Raw genomic sequence first — 21380 nt, 5'->3', positions numbered from 1 at the left:
GACCCACCACAAGTAAAAGAAGCGACAAAACAAACCCTAACAATGACACAACAACCAATACTAACATTAGTTCCAATCGGAAATCACAAACACGTACCTGAAACTATAGAAGAAGAAATCAACTTGGGGACGCTGGAGCAGACTTCGAAGAACCATCAAGAAGCCACTCCTAGTGGGAGCGGCCGAGCCGACTCAACCAGCCAGGAAAGGCCTGGCAGGAGTGGCATGGCTGACTCTACCTTCCAGGAGGCTCCACGGAAAAGAATGGGAAAAAAAGCAACCCCGTCCCAACAGTCCAGAGGCGAACTCACAACTGAATTGCGCAGGTCCAGTCGGAACCATAAGAGCCCCACCTACTTATGTGACTCCGTAAGATAGGTGAGGCCTGGATTGGTTAGACTGGACCACATGGGGAGGGGTGCTATATATTTGCATACTTACCTATGATTGGTTGGTCCATGGTGGCGGGAGATTTGAAGAGCCGTCATTGGCCACGAACCGCGAGCAGCCGGCTATAAAAAAGGCTGCCGCGGTTTCTCCGCATGCGATTATTAGAAAGAAAATAAAAAGGAAAAAGTCAACTGGGCCTTGAGTCTCTTTTCCCACAACGCAACACCTTACTTCCTGCTTGTTGGCTTCAAAGGGTTGCTATTTATAGCAGCTGGGGAGTAGCATCTATTTTGGCTCCTGGCTTATTGGTCTCCTGGAGCTGAGCCCAGAATAGGTAGGGCAGCATTTCTCAACCTTGGCAACTTTAAGAGGAGCAGATTTCAACTCCCGGAATCCCCCCACCACAATTAGAACTTAAAATCCGATATTATCTGATCCTTAGAGATCAAAATAGTTTATGTCCTGGGCTGCCCTGACCCCATTTGAACTGTTCTTCAAAGCCAACACTCTAAACTGATCAAATAGGACAAATTCTGGGTGGAATTTTTCCCTGAAAAATCTGAAGAATGTCCTCTGTTCTCCTGAATGCCTTCTCGGTTCTCAGAAACATTTTGGGTTCCAAGAGCATTAAACCATCTCTTGACTTCCAAATAAGGGAAATCTAGCAAAAATGGGTCTTGTGACATTGGTGCTTCTTCTTCCGCGACCACTTCTGCCACCCACCCACTCAATGTCTTCTTCCTGCTAGAAGCACAACAATGGCAGGGCATGAACTTGGGAGTAATGATCATCTCTCTCCTGATTTCCTTATATTGGCTCGTATAGTCTCTAAAGTTGCATCCAGTAAGCCGAATGACCCCAATGAGCCTCTAGCAAACAAATGGAAGACCACCATCTGCAGGTTCATGTCTCCCATTTAGCCTCAAGAGAGATTCAGACCTCTTCTTCCCAACATAGATCCTTCAAATAGCGCACATGATGCTACCCTTCCCACATTCTGAAGACACCATTTTGCAGAAGACTCTTTCGGGCCTTGAAGGCATGGAGGTGACTTTTGGACATGCTTTCAGAACCTCTACTAAGAATGAGCCGCTAAGTCCATTCAGGAATTCTACTAACATGCAGAAGCAAATCTTTATGGGAGGAGCAAAGTGTGTAGCAGCTCAGATATGCCCAGATAGCTCAGCTCTGTACCAACCCATTGTTTTTCTCCCATGGCACAAAAGTGCTTGCCAACCAGGTGCCTCTTCTGGGCACGAGTACTACCTTGTTCTGCCACTTTGCCAGCTGTGGTTCCTTGTCCTCACTTGTGCCACAATTTTGTAGGCAGCCTGACCTGTGCCAAAGGGACGTACTATCGAAGTGGAGCTGGGGATTGGTTCACCAGCTTAAACCAACTCTGGCATGCAGCTACTTTGCAAATCAGCCTCCCCTGTACCCTGGAAAGACCCCACAACTGGACAAACTTTGACGGAGTCCCTGCCTGGCCAAAGAACCAGAATGCAATATGTTTTACCCAACTCCTCAAGACCCAGATGTGGGTGGGAGGACATTTAGAGGTGGGAGACTGAGCAGAAAAGAAAAGGATGAGATCAAGAGGGCTGAAGGAAGCTGCTCCCTGACCTCCCAGCCACCAGGGGTAGCCCCTTGGGTGATCCTGCCTCTGCTTTGAACAGGCTCAGCCTTGCTGCTAATTGGGGAAGCAGACTGAGAGGGATAGGTAGCTCTGACTGGCAGAAGAGCAGCTGCTGGAGGCAATGAGGGATTTGCCCCTCAGCCAGTGGCAGGGTAGGCAGGAAGAATGGAGTGCCATCTCAGAAAGGGCAAGGCTGAGGGCAGCCCAGGGCAACACATGCACAGAGAATCCGTGTACATAGAAAAACAGACAGACACAACACAAGGAAAGCAGAAACCAACACACAACCACTTTATTCCATGTCTACAAGGAAAAGCACAGAGAAGAGCAGAGAAGCCACGTGGTGTGTGCTTTCCCTAACTGGTATAACAGATTCATTACAATATCTGGAGAATCATCTGGGTGTTACGTTGGCAACTGCCTGATTTTCATGGGCTACATTTCTGGGCAAGAAAGATGCACAGCTTCTTCCCATCAGCTAGAGAAGCGGGGATGTTCACCCTGGTCTCCTCAATCCACTTGATGACAAAGCCAGCCTGTCTCACTGCCTCTTCTACTACCTCCTTCTCCAGGTACAGGGTGGAGAACTTGTGTTGTCCCACCATGTAGTAATGTTCCTCAATCGTTGAATGGAAGAGGAGGTGCCCGCCTGGTTTCAGGAGAGAACTGATGTTCCTGAAAGCTGATTGGTAGGTGGGGATGTCCTTGCAAGCCCCATCAAAGCACAAGGTGGAGAGCAGGCAATCTGCAGGAGGAAGAACCAGTGGGGCCAAAGGGTTGGGTTGGGTCACATCGCATTTCAGGTACCGCTTGACGGCTCTTCGGACTTTCTCTTCCTTCTCTGGCCATTTTTCCCTGGGGATAAAGACAGGAAGAATATGACCCGCCTACCTCCAAACCTTGGTCACTCTAGAGATTCCCTTCTTTTTATGGATGGAGATAAGTCAGGTCTCCCAGGCCTGCTGTCCTTCAACAACAGGAATGCCCTCCTCTCTAGAATTCTCCTTCTTGCCTAGGTTCAAGTATCAGCCTGCAAAAGGCAAGGGCAGGATTCCTCAGCCTTGGCAGCTCTTAAGATATCTGGGCTTCAGATGCCAAAATTTCCCAACCAGAACAAGGAACCCTGGATTAGAGTTGGCGGTCACCAATCTCTTTGTCTTGGCATCCCCTACTTCACAGGTGGAGAAGACCCTATAAATTATTTCCATGAAGTAATAATGAGCCCCATGTGACTATGTCATCACCAAAATTCCATGATTTAAGGTGAGAATGGAAAGAGGTGATGGCAGCCTTTCCGTAATGAATTCTCCTCTCTGGCATCCTAGGGTTGCTATGGAAATGGTCGATGTGTATCTTCAGTGAATTTCCCCCTGAGCAGCTCATGGATTCCCACTGCCTTTCTCCAGGAGTAACAGGAGTAACTCCAGGAGAAGAAGAACCACCCAGACCCAAAGAAGAGAGGGACCATTGAGGAGGAGATGACCTTGCAGGTCCTTCTGAAGCACTGCAGAAGACCTAAAATAGAGACTGAGCCATTGTTGCCAATTTGCTTCGCTACCACAATGGGCACATGCATCCTAGCAGCAGCTGGCCATGGGCTCTGAAAGAGAGAGTCCCCTTTGGTTCTTCAGTGTGGACTCTTCTGGTCTGCACGGTTATTCTCCTGTTAAGCTCCTGCTTGCAAAATCTCTCCTGCATCATTTTCATGCATGGACAGATTAGTCAAAGTTGAAAGAAGAGTGCTGGATTTTGGGTTTCCTTCTCTAGTTGAATCTAAATAAATCTTATAGTCTTAAAGACTTTCAAAGCAAAAGCTACATTCTTCCTGTACCTACCTGTCTCCTTCCAGCTCACAGACATATTTCACAATGGGAGTCCAGTCAAAAGCCCCCGGCTCCTTCCTCAGCCATCGCTGCACCTCCTCCCGGTTCAGGTCAGTGTAATCACTGGCTATGATCTCCCGGAAGGACTCACAGGCGGAGAGGAACTGGTGGATGGTTGGGCCGGTGCCAATGTCAATCAGGATGTCTCCCTTGATGCCATCTGGAGCCCATCAAGCCAAATACAGAGTTTTTCAACTTCAGTTTGCTTTGGGTCCTTTGTATCTGCTATTCTGCATATGGATACCTGTTTTCCCCCACCTGAACAGCACCAGAAGCCCCTTGAAGAGCATCCTGGAGGCCCCCTGATCACCTGGCAACCCCTCCCCTTCTCAGCATTCCCATGAACCTGTTCCCAACCCAATCACTCGCTCATTCCTCAAGAAGACGTACACACAGGCAAACGCTTTGGTCCACAAGCCGATTGCTTGGGCTTCATTTCCACATCAGTCTGTAAACTATTTAGACTTCTCCCATCTGGACGCCACTAAAGGGCCTTGCATGCCAAAACAATAAACCCAAAGTTAGTTTTTGCTCCTGTGCCGTCACTCTGCTGAACGCTTAATTTCCACGATGCTGCCTTAGGCCTAAAGGTATTTACCCATGTAGCAAAGCTGTATTGATATTCTTCTTCTCATCTTTCTCATCTTCCCTAATACCTTCTCCTATTGGTATCTATGATTTGTCACTTGTTGCATTTTATGATTAATGATTGTAACTATAATCTATGATATCGATGACCTATTGCCTTGTTTTTTGGATATACACTGAGAGCTTCTGCACCAGGGACCAATTCTTTGTGTGTCCAATTACACTTAACCAATAAAGAATTCTGTTCCGTTCCATTTTATTCCATTCTATAAAAGGTCAAGTCATGTTTTGGCATCTGCCTCTTGTAAGCTATTTCCACCGTGTAGCTGTTTCTACCCTGAAGAGGACATCTAAATGGTGCAAGTTATAACCAGCAGAATTGTGAATATAACAGAATAAAAGATTTGGAAACCTCTTGGAGCTCTCCTCATCCTCCTGGACACGCAGAAGACCCTCTATCATTCTGGACAAATGGCTGTCCAATCTCTTCCTAAAATCCTCCAGTGATGGAGCACCGATAACTTCTGAAGGCAACTTCTGTTCCACTGACGAACTGTTAGAGAATTCCTCCTTAATTACGGGTTGCTTCTCTCTCCTTGATTAATTCCCGTCCATTGTTTCGTGCTCTGCTTTTCAGTACAGTGGAAAACAGCCTGACCCTTATTCCTCACCTATTGGAACACTTTTATCATGTCACCTCTAGCCTTGCTTGTCGCTAGATTAGACCTACCAGATTCCTGCAACCATTCTCATATGTTTTAGCCTCCAACTCCCCCAATCGTCTTTGTTGCTCTTCTATGCTCTCTTCCTAGAGTCCCAACACCTATTTTATATCACGGTGACCAAAACTGGATGCAATATTTCCCAGCATGAATATGAACAAATGAGCTTGCGTTGTGCCTCTTGACTTCTCCTTGGCATCTCTGATCAAGAAGCCTCCTTCACATGATAAAACAACACATAGACTAAACCACAGATATTTTTATTGGGAATTATACTGGAAATATACAATAAAGAATTGAAATATTTGATTGTAAATGTTTTGACAGCGGCTAGAATTGTATTTGCTAAGAATTGGAAAAATGAAAAAAATGCCTGTGCAGGAGGAAGTTATTAAGAAAATTATGGACTGTACTGAAATGAGTAAATTGACATTTGAAATTAGAGAACAAGAAGATAAACAATTTTATATGATATGGGACTTATTTTATCAATGGTTAGATAAAAAGACATGGTAATGAAATAGACTAAGAAATTTTATAATAGAAGACTAATAGATTGGTATAGAACATAATACAAAAATATATAGCCATTGGACGAATGCATAATATAAATGTATAATAAAATCTAGAATATCTCATATAAAATGATGGAATAATAGTTTAATCAAATGAATGGTTAATAACTGATAAATATATAAGCATATGTTAGATTGACAATGTGAGAACCTATATAACCTATGAGTAAGGACTATGAAAGGATAGCACAAAAGATTTGCAACCAACTGACACACTGTATGTATATAACTGGAAGATGGTTTTACGTTTTTACATGTTGTCTGTATATGTTTGTCTTAAAAAATAATTTTTTTATTAAAAATAAAAAGAAGCACCCCTCACCTTAGGGTTAAAATTGAGAAAGCACCTACCTATGGTGAATGCCCTGTGGGCCCCTTTCAAGAATGAGATTAAAACCTGGTCATCATCTTCATCCAAGTTAACTTTATAATAGCTTTCCAGATAATCTTTGGGAAGAAAATACTCGTTATAGAACTCTCCCTCTGTGAAAGGCTCCTCCATCACCCTAGAAAATCTTTGGCTGGCTGCTCTTCTCAAGTTCTGAGCTTGGTCATATTTTTATCTTGGCTAGCTCCACCCCGTGGTTTCTCTTATGGACTGGTTTCTTAACAAAGGCCCATGTTGCAGGGCTGCAGAGTGGTGCCGAAAGAGCTGTTAATTATAGCAACTAGGGAGAAGCATCTATTTCCGCTTCTGCTTGATCGCTCTCTAGCTCTTCAGTCCAGGACAGGTAGATGAGCCTTTTTCAACCCTGGCAACTTTAAGAGGAGTGGACTTCAGCTCTCAGAATTTGCCCCTGGTGTGAGAATGCAAAATCTAATATCTGATCTGATCTCAGTGAGATTCGCCCTTCAGCCAGGGGCAGGGGAGCCAGGAAGAATGGAGTGACAGATCAAAAAAGGCAGGGATGAGGCAGTGGTGGCATTCAAACATTTGACTACTGGTTCTGTGGGCATGGCTTGGTGGGAATGGTGTGGCTTGGCGGGACATGGCTGGTTAGGTGTGGCGGGGGAAAGATACTGCAAAATCCCCATTCCCTTCCCACCCAACTAATCTGCTTTCCAGCTCTGTTCTCCTGTGCAGGGCTACTGGTTCTCAAAAACTGGTCACAACCGGCTGTATATCACGTCTAGGCTGAGAGCAGCCCAGGCAATACGTGCACAGAGAATCGATGCACATAGAAAAACAGACAGACACAACACAAGGAAAGCAGAAACCAACACACAACCACTTTATTCCATGTCTACAAGGAAAGGCATAGAGAAGAGCAGAGGAGCAAAGTGGTGTGTGCTTTTCCTAACTGGTACAACAGATTCATTACAATATCTGGGGAATCATCTGGGTGTTATGTTGGCAATTGCCTGATTTTCATGGGCTACATTTCTGGGCAAGAAGGATGCACAGCTTCTTCCCATCGGCTAGAGAAGGGGGGATGTTCATCCTGGTCTCCTCAATCCACTTAATGACAAAGCCAGCTTGTCTCACTGCCTCTTCTACCATCTCCTTCTCCAGGTAGAGGGCTGAGAACTTGTGTTGGCCCACCATGTAGTAGTGCCCTTCAAGGGTTGAATAAAACAGGAGGTACCCGCCCGGTTTCAGGAGGGAACTGATGTTCCTAAATGCCGATTGGTAGGTGGGGATGTCCTTGCAAGCCCCATCGAAGCACAAGGTGGAGAGCAGGAAATCTGCAGGAGGAAGAACCAGCGGGGCCAAAGGGTTGGGTTGGGTCACATCGCATTTCAGGTACCGCTTGACGGCTCTTCGGACTTTCTCTTCCTTCTCTGGCCATTTTTCCCTGGGAAGAAAAGACAGGAAGAATATGACCCGCCTACCTCCAAACCTTGGTCACTCTAGAGATTCCCTTCTTTTTACGGAGGGAGATAGGTCAGGTCTCCCAGGCCTGCTGTCCTTCAAGAACAGGAATGCCCTCCTCTCTAGAATTCTCCTTCTTGCCTAGGTTCAAGTATCAGCCTGCAAAAGGCAAGGGCAGGATTCCTCAGCCTTGGCAGCTCTTAAGATATCTGGGCTTCAGATGCCAAAATTTCCCAACCAGAACAAGGAACCCTGGATTAGAGTTGGCGGTCACCAATCTCTTTGTCTTGGCACCCCCTACTTCACAGGTGGAGAAGACCCTATAAATTATTTCCATGAATTAATAATGAGCCCCATGTGACTACGTCATCACCAAAATTCCATGATTTAAGGTGAGAATGGAAAGAGGTGATGGCAGCCTCTCCGTAATGAATTCTCCTCTCTGGCATCCTAGGGTTGCTATGGAGATGGTCGATGTGTATCTTCAGTGAATTTCCCCCTGAGCAGCACATGGATTCCCACTGCCTTTCTCCAGGAGTAACTGGCAGGAGAAGAAGAACCACCCAGACCCAAAGAAGAGAGGGACCATTGAGGAGGAGATGACCTTGCAGGTCCTTCTGAAGCACTGCAGAAGACCTAAAATAGAGACTGAGCCATTGTTGCTCCCCTTTCCATTTGCCCAGAGGAGACAACTGAACGTTGCCAATTTGCTTCGCTACCACAATGGGCACATGCATCCTAGCAGCAGCTGGCCGTGGTCTCTGAAAGAGAGAGTCCCCTTTGGTTCTTCAGTGTGGACTCTTCTGGTCTGCACGGTTATTCTCCTGTTAAGCTCCTGCTTGCAAAATCTCTCCTGCAACATTTTCATGCATGGACAGATTAGTCAAAGTTGAAAGAAGAGTGCTGGATTTTGGGTTTCCTTCTCTAGTTGAATCTAAATAAATCTTATAGTCTTAAAGACTTTCAAAGCAAAAGCTACATTCTTCCTCTACCCACCTGTCTCCTTCCAGCTCGCAGACATATTTCACAATGGGAGTCCAGTCAAAAGCCCCCGGCTCCTTCCTCAGCCATCGCTGCACCTCCTCCCGGTTCTGGTCAGTGTAGTCACTGGCTATGATCTCCCGGAAGGACTCGCAGGCAGAGAGGAACTGGTGGATGGTTGGGCCGGTGCCAATGTCAATCAGGGTGTCTCCCTTGATGCCATCTGGAACCCATGAAGCCAAATACAGAGTTTTTCAACTTCAGTTTGCTTTGGGTCCTTTGTATCTGCTATTCTGCATATGGATACCTGTTTTCCCCCACCTGAACAGCACCAGAAGCCCCTTGAAGAGCATCCTGGAGGCCCCCTGATCACCTGGCAACCCCTCCCCTTCTCAGCATTCCCATGAACCTGTTCCCAACCCAATCATTCGCTCATTCCTCAAGAAGACGTACACACAGGCAAACACTTTGGTCCACAAGCCGATTGCTTGGGCTTCATTTCCACATCAGTCTTCTCCCATCTGGACGCCGCTATAGGGCCTTGCTTACCAAAACCAGAGACCCCAAGTTGGCTGTTGCCCCTGTGCCATCCCTCTGCTGAATACCTAATCTCGGACCATCTCTGATCAAGAAGCCTCCCTCACCTTGGGCTTAAAATCGAGGAAGTCAGCACTTACCTACAGTGAATGCCCTGTGGGCCCCTTTCAGGAAAAAGGTTAAAACCTGGCCGACATCTTCATCCAAGTTAACTTTATAATAGGTTTCCAGGTAATCTTTGGGAAGAAAACACTCGGCATAGAAGTCTCCCTCGGTGAAAGGCTCCTCCATCACCCCAGAAACTCTTTGGCCGGTTGCTCCTCTCAAGTTCTGAGCTTGATCATGTTCTTATCATGGTAGCTCCACCCCTTGGATGAGTTTCTCAACAAAGGCCCGTGTTGCAGGCTGCAGCGTGATCCATTTGCCCTGCCAAGTGCCAAGCGATTTGAAGCCAGGACCTGACTTGTCCTCTCCCTCTTACGCAATCGGGTGGTTTTCCCAGGAAAAGGGGCAGGCAGTAGAAGGCCCCCTTCCTCTCCCGTCAAGGAAAGCGAGGGGAAAGGAGGAGGGTGGCTCCTCCTGCCAGAGGGCAGGAGAGAACAGGGGAGAGGAGAGGGTCTTTGGGGCCAGGCCTTTCTTCCAAGAGCCAGCTCTAACCCCCTGCTCCGATCTCCCCGTGGAGCAGGGTGTCCAGCCATCTTCCTTTCCCTCTTTTGCAGGGTGTGACAAAGAGAGGCACACACACACACGTACACACAGGAGGGGACTTTTGCTTGATTTCCCCCCACCCTTTAAGCTAATTCTCTTGCCATGGGCCCTGTCAGCTTTGGAAACCTTATTCAATGCTGCCACATTGCTTGAGAAAGTGGGAGGGGTGTAATTTTAATTGAGTAGCTCTTAGTAGACAAAATAGAATTTTTTTGTTAGTTCAAGGTTACAGAGTGTGGCACAGGACCAAAAAGAAACTTACTTTGAGATTGGTTTATGTGATGTGATGATGAGGGAAAGGGGATGGTTTGTAGTTTGGGACATTATAGGAAGTCCAGGAAACTTTTAGTGCTGAGATTCCACAGATGTGCCAGGTGTTATTCTAGTAAAGGTACTTTTGAGATGATGCCTGTCTCGGAGTTACTGATTGGAATGGAGGTTCCCTGGAACACTGACACCATGTTCATAGAAAACAGACAGACACAACACAAGGAAAGCAGAAACCAACACACAACCACTTTATTCCATGTCTACAAGGAAAGGCATAGAGAAGAGCAGAGGAGCAAAGTGGTGTGTGCTTTTCCTAACTGGTACAACAGATTCATTACAATATCTGGGGAATCATCTGGGTGTTATGTTGGCAATTGCCTGATTTTCATGGGCTACATTTCTGGGCAAGAAGGATGCACAGCTTCTTCCCATCGGCTAGAGAAGGGGGGATGTTAATCCTGGTCTCCTCAATCCACTTGATGACAAAGCCAGCTTGTCTCACTGCCTCTTCTACCATCTCCTTCTCCAGGTAGAGGGCTGAGAACTTGCGTTGGCCCACCATGTAGTAATGCTCCTCAAGGGTTGAACAAAACAGGAGGTGCCCGCCCGGTTTCAGGAGGGAACTGATGTTCCTGAATGCCGATTGGTAGGTGGGGATGTCCTTGCAAGCCGCATCAAAGCACAAACTGGAGAGCAGGCAATCTGCAGGAGGAAGAACCAGCGGGGCCAAAGGGTTGGGTTGGGTCACATCGCATTTCAGGTACCGCTTGACGGCTCTTCGGACTTTCTCTTCCTTCTCTGCCCACTTTTCCCTGGGAAGAAAAGACAGGAAGAATATGACCCGCCTACCTCCAAACCTTGGTCACTCTAGAGATTCCCTTCTTTTTACAGAGGGAGATAGGTCAGGTCTCCCAGGCCTGCTGTCCTTCAAGAACAGGAATGCCCTCCTCTCTAGAATTCTCCTTCTTGCCTAGGTTCAAGTATCAGCCTGCAAAAGGCAAGGGCAGGATTCCTCAGCCTTGGCAGCTCTTAAGATATCTGGGCTTCAGATGCCAAAATTTCCCAACCAGAACAAGGAACCCTGGATTAGAGTTGGCGGTCACCAATCTCTTTGTCTTGGCACCCCCTACTTCACAGGTGGAGAAGACCCTATAAATTATTTCCATGAATTAATAATGAGCCCCATGTGACTACGTCATCACCAAAATTCCATGATTTAAGGTGAGAATGGAAAGAGGTGATGGCAGCCTCTCCGTAATGAATTCTCCTCTCTGGCATCCTAGGGTTGCTATGGAAATGGTCGATGTGTATCTTCAGTGAATTTCCCCCTGAGCAGCACATGGATTCCCACTGCCTTTCTCCAGGAGTAACTGGCAGGAGAAGAAGAACCACCCAGACCCAAAGAAGAGAGGGACCATTGAGGAGGAGATGACCTTGCAGGTCCTTCTGAAGCACTGCAAAAGACCTAAAATAGAGACTGAGCCATTGTTGCTCCCCTTTCCATTTGCCCAGAGGAGACAACTGAACGTTGCCAATTTGCTTCGCTACCACAATGGGCACATGCATCCTAGCAGCAGCTGGCCGTGGTCTCTGAAAGAGAGAGTCCCCTTTGGTTCTTCAGTGTGGACTCTTCTGGTCTGCACGGTTATTCTCCTGTTAAGCTCCTGCTTGCAAAATCTCTCCTGCAACATTTTCATGCATGGACAGATTAGTCAAAGTTGAAAGAAGAGTGCTGGATTTTGGGTTTCCTTCTCTAGTTGAATCTAAATAAATCTTATAGTCTTAAAGACTTTCAAAGCAAAAGCTACATTCTTCCTCTACCCACCTGTCTCCTTCCAGCTCACAGACATATTTCACAATGGGAGTCCAGTCAAAAGCCCCCGGCTCCTTCCTCAGCCATCGCTGCACCTCCTCCCGGTTCTGGTCAGTGTAGTCACTGGCTATGATCTCCCGGAAGGACTCGCAGGCAGAGAGGAACTGGTGGATGGTTGGGCCGGTGCCAATGTCAATCAGGGTGTCTCCCTTGATGCCATCTGGAGCCCATCAAGCCAAATACAGAGTTTTTCAACTTCAGTTTGCTTTGGGTCCTTTGTATCTGCTATTCTGCATATGGATACCTGTTTTCCCCCACCTGAACAGCACCAGAAGCCCCTTGAAGAGCATCCTGGAGGCCCCCTGATCACCTGGCAACCCCTCCCCTTCTCAGCATTCCCATGAACCTGTTCCCAACCCAATCATTCGCTCATTCCTCAAGAAGACGTACACACAGGCAAACACTTTGGTCCACAAGCCGATTGCTTGGGCTTCATTTCCACATCAGTCTTCTCCCATCTGGACGCCGCTATAGGGCCTTGCTTACCAAAACCAGAGACCCCAAGTTGGCTGTTGCCCCTGTGCCATCCCTCTGCTGAATACCTAATCTCGGACCATCTCTGATCAAGAAGCCTCCCTCACCTTGGGCTTAAAATCGAGGAAGTCAGCACTTACCTACAGTGAATGCCCTGTGGGCCCCTTTCAGGAAAAAGGTTAAAACCTGGCCGACATCTTCATCCAAGTTAACTTTATAATAGGTTTCCAGGTAATCTTTGGGAAGAAAACACTCGGCATAGAAGTCTCCCTCGGTGAAAGGCTCCTCCATCACCCCAGAAACTCTTTGGCCGGTTGCTCCTCTCAAGTTCTGAGCTTGATCATGTTCTTATCATGGTAGCTCCACCCCTTGGATGAGTTTCTCAACAAAGGCCCGTGTTGCAGGCTGCAGCGTGATCCATTTGCCCTGCCAAGTGCCAAGCGATTTGAAGCCAGGACCTGACTTGTCCTCTCCCTCTTACGCAATCGGGTGGTTTTCCCAGGAAAAGGGGCAGGCAGTAGAAGGCCCCCTTCCTCTCCCGTCAAGGAAAGCGAGGGGAAAGGAGGAGGGTGGCTCCTCCTGCCAGAGGGCAGGAGAGAACAGGGGAGAGGAGAGGGTCTTTGGGGCCAGGTCTTTCTTCCAAGAGCCAGCTCTAACCCCCTGCTCCGATCTCCCTGTGGAGCAGGGTGTCTTTTTGGCTCCTCTGTGAAATTGGGGTGTGTGTGAGTTTGACAGGGGTTTGTGGGGGCTTGAAGGTTTTCTCTTGGGGGAAAGTCTTTCCCCTCTTTTGCAGGGAGTTACAGAGAGACATTCACACAGAGGGAGGAGAATTTTGCTTTATTTCACCACACCTCTTCAGCTAATTCTCTTGCCATGGCGCCCTTTTCATCCAGTCTTCCCTTCTACTCCAAATCCACCTTGCTCCTTTGGGTCAACCACTCTTCCCTTTCTTTTGTGAGTTCTGAATTCCACGTTCCATCCTAAACTTTGCCCTAATCAACCTTCCCCTTGTTTCCTCCTTATTCCTGCCAAAAGAACTGCTAAGTATAGCAACTAGGGAGAAGCATCTATTTCCGCGTCTGCTTGATTGCTCTCCAGCATTTCAGTCCAGGACAGGTGGATGAACCTTTCTCAACCCTGGCAACTTTAAGAGGAGTGGACTTCAGCTCTCAGAATTTGCCCCTGGTGTGAGAATGCAAAATCTAATATTATCTGATCTGACCTAAGCTAGACTCGCCCTTCAGCCAATGGCAGGATAGCCAGGAAGAATGGAGTGACATCTCAAAAACGGCAGGGATGAGGCAGTGCTGGGATTCAAATTTTTTTTTTTTTACTATTGGTTCTGTGGGTGTGGCAGGGGAAGATTACTGCAAAACCCCCCTTCCCTCCGCACCCCACTAACCTGCTTTCCAGCTCCGTTCTCCTGTGCAAGGCAACCAAAGGAGACCCAGCCGATCAGCTGGGAGGCAGAGAACAGATGAGAGTGGGGCCAGTCAGAGGTGGTTCTTGTTGGTTCTCCGAACTACTCAAAATATGTGCTACTGGTTCTGCAGAACCTGCTGAATACCACGTCTAGTCTGAGGGCAGCTCAGGGCAACAGGTGAGTCATGAAACATCTGCAAAAATACCACCAAGCTCAAAGAGCACCAAAGACCCCATTTCAATCCTGATTTACAAATATCTTCTTCTTTTGGTACAAAATGTGCTTTTCTCAGTGCAGCCCAATTGGTTTTGAACAGCTTCCAAGAATACTTCTAATTGTAATCACTAACGATATAATGGCAACAATAAACCTCGGTAGCTTCTAGTTGCTACTTCATCTCCTTCCTCAGCCATCACTACATCTCCTCCCGGTTCTGGTCAGTGTAGTCGGTGGCTATGATCTCCCGGAAGGACTCGCAGGCAGAGAGGAGCTGGTGGATGGTTGGGCCGATGCCAATGTCGATGAGCGTGTCTCTCTTGATACCATCTGGAGCATATCAACCCCAAATTCCATTTTTTCAAGATGCTTAGGCAACAATTCCCTGGCTATGTGCCCTTAATGTGGCTAACCTTCTGGCTTGTTTTGCAGAGGGTTGCGTTTTGCTAAAGTGCAGGAGCTCCAGGCACAATTAGAAACCTCACCACTGAAGTCTGTGCTCCATTAACTGAAGTGTGATTTGTGGCAGTGATTCTTCACGTCCGGGAAACAAATTCGACAATACCTTTGGAATAAAAATGGCCTCTTTACAGAATAGATACAGCCTTCTTTTTAACATTATTTTACTGGATGCCCTGTGTGTGTGTGTGTGTGCGTGTGTGTCTACTTCAATTTCTAAACACCTTTTTCAGTCTATAAATGCTATGCAATTTTCACAGACACAACCATTTGTGTTCCCCTGGCCTGCATTTTTAATCAATAAATGGATTTTTGTAAATGTGTCATACCACCCATATTTTAACATCTAGAAGATTACCTGAGCAAAATATTTATACACGTGTTGCCATAAAACTTATTTTTCATCCAGTTCTTTTGCATAGTTCACGTATTTGCAAAAAGCACATTAATCTTATGTTCTAGTCTGCGCATTAGTCTGAGATCGTCAATTCTACTTAAAATGGGAACCTATTTATCTCCACCCACTTCCACCTGTTAAAAACACTTACCTGAAGTGAATATCTTGTGGAGATTTTTCAGGAAGAAGATTAAAAAGTCACTCTCTGCATTATTTCCAGAGCTCAGGGTGTAATACGATTCCAAAAAATCTTTTGGAACAAAGCGCTTAGCATAGAATTCCTTTTCTGTGAAAGTTGGCTCCATTTTCCCTAGAAATCTTGCCCAAAGGCTTCACTTTTTAGTTTGGTTGTGTTGAAGGTCTACTGGATGCCTCCGAATCCTGATGCCCAGAATACACCAGCACAAAGTCTGTCCTCTTTATGGGTTCCTTCTTCCTCGTTCTTTTGGGTCAAAGCCTTTATCACCCTATCTCACTATCTGACCTTTTTCAAAGGGGAGAGGAAAGGCACAACAGTTAATCAAATGGTTGCAAGGAGGACATTTTTTTGGAGAGCAGCTTTGAGGCTGAATGTCCACAGAGAAGACACACTAGATTTAAGAAAGATGCAACTTTCCTGGTGTGTGGTAGGGTTTTTTTTTTTTGCCCCAAGCTCACCTGTGATCAAACAGGTGTGTAGGTTTTTTACAGTGTAGCAAAACTGTGAGACTTGTTTCAGGAAAGCAGAAGTCATATTCAGATGAGGAACGCCATCATTGATTGATGCAAGACAACAGCTGGGTTTTTAATCCATGGTTGCTGTTGATCATGGGGTACATTTTGTTGCATAAGTCTACATTACCTAAGCCAGCTTGGCTTAGTGGTGAAGATGCCAGTTTAGTAACCAGGAAATGGTGAGAACTTTAGACCAATCACCAGGAGGAGGGGAGTTCTAGTCCCATCTTAGGCATGGAAGCCAACTGGGTGACTGGGTGACGTCCATCTTTCTCAGTCCAACTCATCTCACATTGTCATTGCCAGAAACTAGGAGGAGGCAGGAGTATCATGGTAGATGTTTTTGATGCCTTGAATCTCTCTACATATATATAAAAGCGAAATACTCCTCATGCATCATCACAAAATCTCCACAACCGTAAAGCCTACAAACTTGAAATTTGGCCCGTATGTTCCTTTTGGCTTCTAGGGAGTCACCAAGAAAGGATTTTTTGAAATGAGTATCAGAGCATCAGTATTTCCTATATTATTATTATTATTAACACGCTCTGATGCTAAGGAGTTCTACTCCCCCTCTCCACCTGAAAAAAAAATCTGTTCCAAATGCAAAACACAAGCAGAGGGGAGGAGGTTCAGTTTTAGTTTCACAGCACCAAGCAGCTTTAGTACAGAACAGTTGAGCTAAGCCACGGTCAGGCTCCTTGCTGTCTCCTTCCTTGTTCACACAGCAAATACTCTTTCAGTTTCCAAACAGCCCTCAACTCTCTCTCACCCTGACAGGACGCTAGCCAGATGAATACCAACGGATACTGATAGGTAGAGGCAGAATTCTCCCCCACCTTATTTTCCTCCCCAAACACTAAGCCCAATCACATAGTTTTGTAGTGAAGCATGGGATTCGAGCTAGTTATTTATAAAGGCAGGATAGCAACATTCCAAAGTAAATAAATAATAAGTAAGAACCTCTGCCCTTCAAAACCGCCTGGCAATTTGCAAATCTGCACAAAAACTTTATGAGCCACAGCCTATCAGACACACGGGCTCTAAGAAATGTCTCTTGAAACCCGCCAGGAATGCTGTCCTGTCTACAACCTGCCCCACAAGAACCCTCGTCTGTGACGTATCGCTGAGCAGGTGACCTTCTCTGACCTGCTTTGTTAGTTTGTAACTCGGTGCAGTTTGCCAACTCAGACAATGAGTTACTTTGGTGTAAAGGTGGAGGTGCTGGACTAGAAACTGGGTATCCAACTCTGTGTTCTCTGCAGTAGATGTTTTGTTGGTGGCATTTTCAGAGGAAAGCCTAAACTGTTGTTTTCCACTCATCTGTCTGAAATTCAGGAATCTCCAGCCTGGAACCCAGGGCCCTTGGCTCCTCTGCCCTACTCCATGGGGCCTCTGACTCTACAAAAGGCAGAGGTGGGTTTTCCTGGGGGTTGCCCTCGTCTCAGTTCCCCCTCGAATCTTGACAGACGTGGCCAAGGGACGCCCCTGAGGCTGAGAAGACTCTGGCTGGTGTTGGACAAATGCAGTTCAAGTCTCAGAACTACCAGGTAGAAATTGTGCACAAGAGGATTAAAGGACTTCTTCTTCTTCCTTTACCCAAACGTAGAAGTTCTGTTTTAATGGAGTGTATTGTGTATTGATCACAGCCTGAGATAAACTTTGGCTAATCCCGGTGGCCAAACTTTTTAAGCTCACTGAAAAGTCAACACTTCCCATTAATATGAGTCTCGGTGGTGCAGTGGTTAGAGTGAAGTACTGCAGACTACTTCTGCTGCCTGCCGGCTGCCTGTAATTTGGCAGATCGAATCCCACAAGGCTCAAGTTTGACTCAATCTTCCATCCTTCTGAGGTGGGTAAAATGAGGACCCAGATTGTTGGGGGCAAGAGGATGACTTTGTAAACTACTTAGAGAGGGCTATAAAGCACTGTGAAGCAGTATAAACTGCAGTATCTGTAAACTGCTTAGAGAGGCTGTAAAGCACTGTAAAGTGGTATATAAGTCTAAGTGCTATTGCTATTTTCCTTCCTCCTTTCCTTTCCTTTCCTTTCCTTTCCTTTCCTTTCCTTTCCTTTCCTTTCCTTTCCTTTCCTTTCCTTTCCTTCCTTCCTGTTAAATGCAGTATTGCAGGCTAACTCTGCCGACTGCCAGGAGTTTGATCCTGACCAGTTCAAGGTCGATTCAGTCTTCCATCCTTCCTAGGTGGGTAAAATGAGGACCCAGATTATTGGGGGCAAGAGGCTAACTTTGTAAACCACTTAGAGAGGGCTATAAAGCACTGTGAAGCAGTATATAAGTCTAAGTGCTATTGCTAATAAATAAATAAAACTGGCCCGTTCGTGAAAACGCAGGTGAATGCTGACATTTTCATTGTTTGCTGCATGATTTGTTTATTTTTCACTCGATGTTCACTAAACATAGATCAAGACGGGGCACGCTTGTTTTAGAAAGTGCTTTATTTTAACCCCTTCCATCTTTATTGGGGTGTGACCTCCCGACAGGCGTATATGATGGGTTATGATGGCCTTCAGGAAACATTTAGAAAGCTAAAACTGTGGTAGAGATGGGCTTGGAACAAACATGTTCCAGGTCCAAAGTGATGTTGTGGCTTTTGAGATACAATGAAGCCACAGGGTTTACACTTCTTTGTCCTTACGGGCAAGAATGACGTACTTTCCCGAGAAATCACAGTCCTCCATGTTGGTCTTGAAAACTCTGGGCTCTACAATGAACTCTACAATGGCAAACCCAGTGGCGCTCAGGCCATTTTTCAGGATTTCTTCCGTGAAGACCAAGCTGGAGAATTTATGAGGGCCCAACCTGTAGAACGTGCACCCTAAAACCCCACCGAGTACCAAGTGTCCCCCGAGTTTCAGCAGAGAACTGAGATTCTTCAAGGCAGCCTGGAAACTCGCCTGGTCTTTGCAGGCAGATTCCAGGCACTCTGTGGACAGAAGGCAGTCAGCCTGGGCCAGAGAGATGGGAGCCAGTGGGTTGCTTTGGTGGACATCACACCTGAGAACCTGCTTGATGCTTCTTCGCAGCTTGGCCTCCTTCTCTGCACACGTCTCCCTGCCAAGACATCGAAAAGCCAATAAACAGACGGCTTTGAGACCTCTCTGGAATGCAACGGAACCAGCTAAGAAGTGGTGGCTTGAAGTAGCTCTCCGGTACAAGCCAAGTATGTTGAGAAGGAGAATGGCTGAAGTCTCTTTGGCTGGTATGTGAGATAGGTACCCTCAACAACCAAAGCAACATTCCTGTCATTATAGGGACTCAAAAAATATAGAATTTTGAGAGGGAAATGTGTTATATATGCATCAGGATTGTGGGGGTCCGTGAAGCTCTCTGAGTTTGGTGGTTTTCTTGCAGATGTTTCGTTATCCAGCTAGGTAACCACTAGTATATTAAATGAGAGCAATCCCTGTTCCCTTTTAACACTGATGATGTTCCCTAGTTGGGACATGAAATGTATGTAAGCAAACAACCAAGCTCAGAGAACACCAAGCATCCCACAGACCTCCTCTTCCTCCTCCTCATCTTCTTCCTCCCTGCAAATCCCCGCTTCTAGCATGGAAGAACTTACCTCATTGGGTCATGAAACATCTACAAGCAAACAACCAAGCTCAGAGAGCACCAAGGACCCCACAATTCAACCCTGAGCTACAAATATTTTCACCTGTTGTTAACCTCTAAGCTTCACCAATGAGCTGGCATAGCAGCCCCACACTCCCCTGGCTGAATATCCCCTCCCCCCCACCCTCTCTTTGCCCTTGCTCTATTTTTCTTGACCTGCTTGATCCCTTCCCTCCGTCCCACCTCGGTCCCTTTTGTCTCTGATCAGCATGGCCTCTCCTTTCCCACACAGAGAGTTTGAACGTTGCTTGGCTGGCCTTTCGCCATTCCTGCCGTTAGCCAATAATGAACTTTCTCTGGGACTTTTGACCCGATCAGACTAAGCCCCTAGTTGTTGTGTTTTTTTCCCCCCATGGGCACATCCTCCCTACCTGTTCCCCTCCAGCTGGCACACATATTGCACCACCGAGGACCAATCAAAAGCGCCCGGCTCCTTCTTCATCCATTTTGTAATTTCCTGGCAGTTCTTGTCCAGATAATCCGTGGCTATGATGTTCTCGAAGCACCCACAGGCAGGTAGCAGCTGGTAGATGGTGGGGCCACTGCCAATATCGATCAGGGTGCCGCCTTTCAGGACCCCTGGCATAAACGAGAGGAAGATTTGGGGAGGGGGGGAGAGAAGGGGGAAAAAAATTCAAGCTTATCCCTTCCAATCTCTTCTGCCCAGGAGAGTCATACGTGGGTTCCCTGTTGATGTTGACCTGATGGGATCAAGAAAACTTTTGATTTCCCTACGCAAAAGAACGATGATTCAACTGTTGCATTTTTTTAAAAAACAAAACATCCTTGGGAAGACTGAAACCATTTTTACAGCCCAAATGTTAAAAGCCCAGAGGAAACCTGATAGTATTTGGAAGAGTCCACCCTACACTGTGTCCTTGAATGCAGTTTAACTCCTCCACTTTTTCCTGCTTTGATTTTTCTTAAAACTTCTACACATTTATGTGGAATGCTTCCAATGCATTGTAAATTCATTTGCCGGAATCTTGTGTTTTATTAGGTTTTATGTTCACCAATTACAGATGTCTGAATGCAGGGATGCGGCAACGACACCTATGAAGTAAAGCATAAGAAGTCCACAGGATCATTCAATCAGCAAGGCCATGAACTTAATGTAGCTTGAAGAAAACCACCTGTCAGAGGCACGAAAAGTTGCTTAAAAAGCGTTTTCAGTAAAGTCCTATCTAGCGATGCCGAAAACTTTCAAAGACCTTTTCCCTGGCGCTACAGTTTGCCTCTTTTTTAAATGAATATTCTCCCCCTTCAGAGTTGCAGCAGTGACTGGATCACCTACCTGAAGAAAAGATTTTGCAAAAGCGTTTCAAAATAAACTCCAGGAATTCATCTTCGACGGACCCTTTCCCAAAATGGAAATACTCCAGGTAAACTTTGGGATCGAATTCCTTCTGGTAAACGTCCCCTCCAGTGAATTCCATCACGACGTGGTCTCTGGGTTTGCAGATATCAAATGCAGACTCTCCACGCCAGAAGTTTCCAGATATAACCCAGAAGAGTAGTTTCTGTGCCAGGTGGCCTTGGCCAGCTGTTCCCCTCAGCCTATCAGCGGCAACTGCAGCTGGACAGTTATTTGGACTGAAAAATTAAACTCCTTCAAAATACATTTCCCAACAAATAAAAACATTTGCAAAATACCGTATTTGGGTGAACTTTAAAATAAGGTCGGTAGACTCCTCACTAAAAAGGACCATTAAAAATGACTAAATGATGTTTATAATAACTGGGTCTAAAATGCTACGAAGTGTCATTGGCAAATTGCAGGGCAGATCTTGAAAACCAGCAGATGAAGTTCTTTTGCAGACCTCATCGAAACTGTTCCAGGGAGATGGTCAGCTGAGACATGGATTAAAAATGCCTGAAGCAGATATGAAATCAGGAGCTAGTGTCTCCAGAACGTCGTGTTTTTAAAAAAGGGAGAAAGTGAGATTTTATTTTTAACATTGATGTTTCAGTGTGGGACTCATAGCATCTTTCAGGAGCTCCCACAAAGTCTCTCTTCACTGGTCATGTCTCTTATAAGATGCTACAGATCATGAAGTAGGACACAAACTATTCCCCCATTCTGA

General features: G+C 46.3%; 4 protein-coding genes across 4 annotated transcripts; all 4 read right to left on the bottom strand.

Moving 5' to 3' along the window:
• Nucleotides 1-2295: 2295 nt before the first annotated feature.
• On the bottom strand, nucleotides 2296-6874 carry LOC148125079 (nicotinamide N-methyltransferase-like). The gene is made up of 3 exons (XM_087938699.1): nucleotides 6146-6874; nucleotides 3862-4069; nucleotides 2296-2881 (listed from the first exon to the last, which is right to left on the bottom strand). The coding sequence occupies exons 1-3, from the start codon at nucleotides 6294-6296 to the stop codon at nucleotides 2455-2457; spliced, it is 786 nt and encodes a 261-aa protein (XP_087794825.1). The 5' UTR covers nucleotides 6297-6874; the 3' UTR covers nucleotides 2296-2454.
• Nucleotides 6875-7005: 131 nt separating this feature from the next.
• Nucleotides 7006-9709, bottom strand: LOC148125078 (nicotinamide N-methyltransferase-like). The gene is made up of 3 exons (XM_087938701.1): nucleotides 9266-9709; nucleotides 8604-8811; nucleotides 7006-7590 (listed from the first exon to the last, which is right to left on the bottom strand). The coding sequence occupies exons 1-3, from the start codon at nucleotides 9414-9416 to the stop codon at nucleotides 7164-7166; spliced, it is 786 nt and encodes a 261-aa protein (XP_087794827.1). The 5' UTR covers nucleotides 9417-9709; the 3' UTR covers nucleotides 7006-7163.
• A 621-nt stretch (nucleotides 9710-10330) lies between these two features.
• Nucleotides 10331-12860, bottom strand: LOC148125077 (nicotinamide N-methyltransferase-like). The gene is made up of 3 exons (XM_087938700.1): nucleotides 12591-12860; nucleotides 11929-12136; nucleotides 10331-10915 (listed from the first exon to the last, which is right to left on the bottom strand). The coding sequence occupies exons 1-3, from the start codon at nucleotides 12739-12741 to the stop codon at nucleotides 10489-10491; spliced, it is 786 nt and encodes a 261-aa protein (XP_087794826.1). The 5' UTR covers nucleotides 12742-12860; the 3' UTR covers nucleotides 10331-10488.
• A 5238-nt stretch (nucleotides 12861-18098) lies between these two features.
• On the bottom strand, nucleotides 18099-20768 carry LOC113441913 (nicotinamide N-methyltransferase-like). Its single transcript, XM_026709150.2, has 3 exons — nucleotides 20591-20768; nucleotides 19668-19875; nucleotides 18099-18732 (listed from the first exon to the last, which is right to left on the bottom strand). Exons 1-3 carry the CDS (start codon nucleotides 20730-20732, stop codon nucleotides 18297-18299), a joined length of 786 nt encoding a protein of 261 aa, XP_026564935.1. The 5' UTR covers nucleotides 20733-20768; the 3' UTR covers nucleotides 18099-18296.
• Between the last annotated feature and the right edge of the window lie 612 nt (nucleotides 20769-21380).

Source organism: Pseudonaja textilis, chromosome 9, assembly GCF_049901715.1.
Source record: "Pseudonaja textilis isolate UNSWEBS1 chromosome 9, rPseTex1.2, whole genome shotgun sequence".
NCBI classification, from domain to species: Eukaryota; Metazoa; Chordata; class Lepidosauria; order Squamata; family Elapidae; genus Pseudonaja; species Pseudonaja textilis.
The sequence above is the reverse complement of the archived record's forward strand: the minus strand, read 5'-3'. Positions and strand labels throughout refer to the sequence as shown.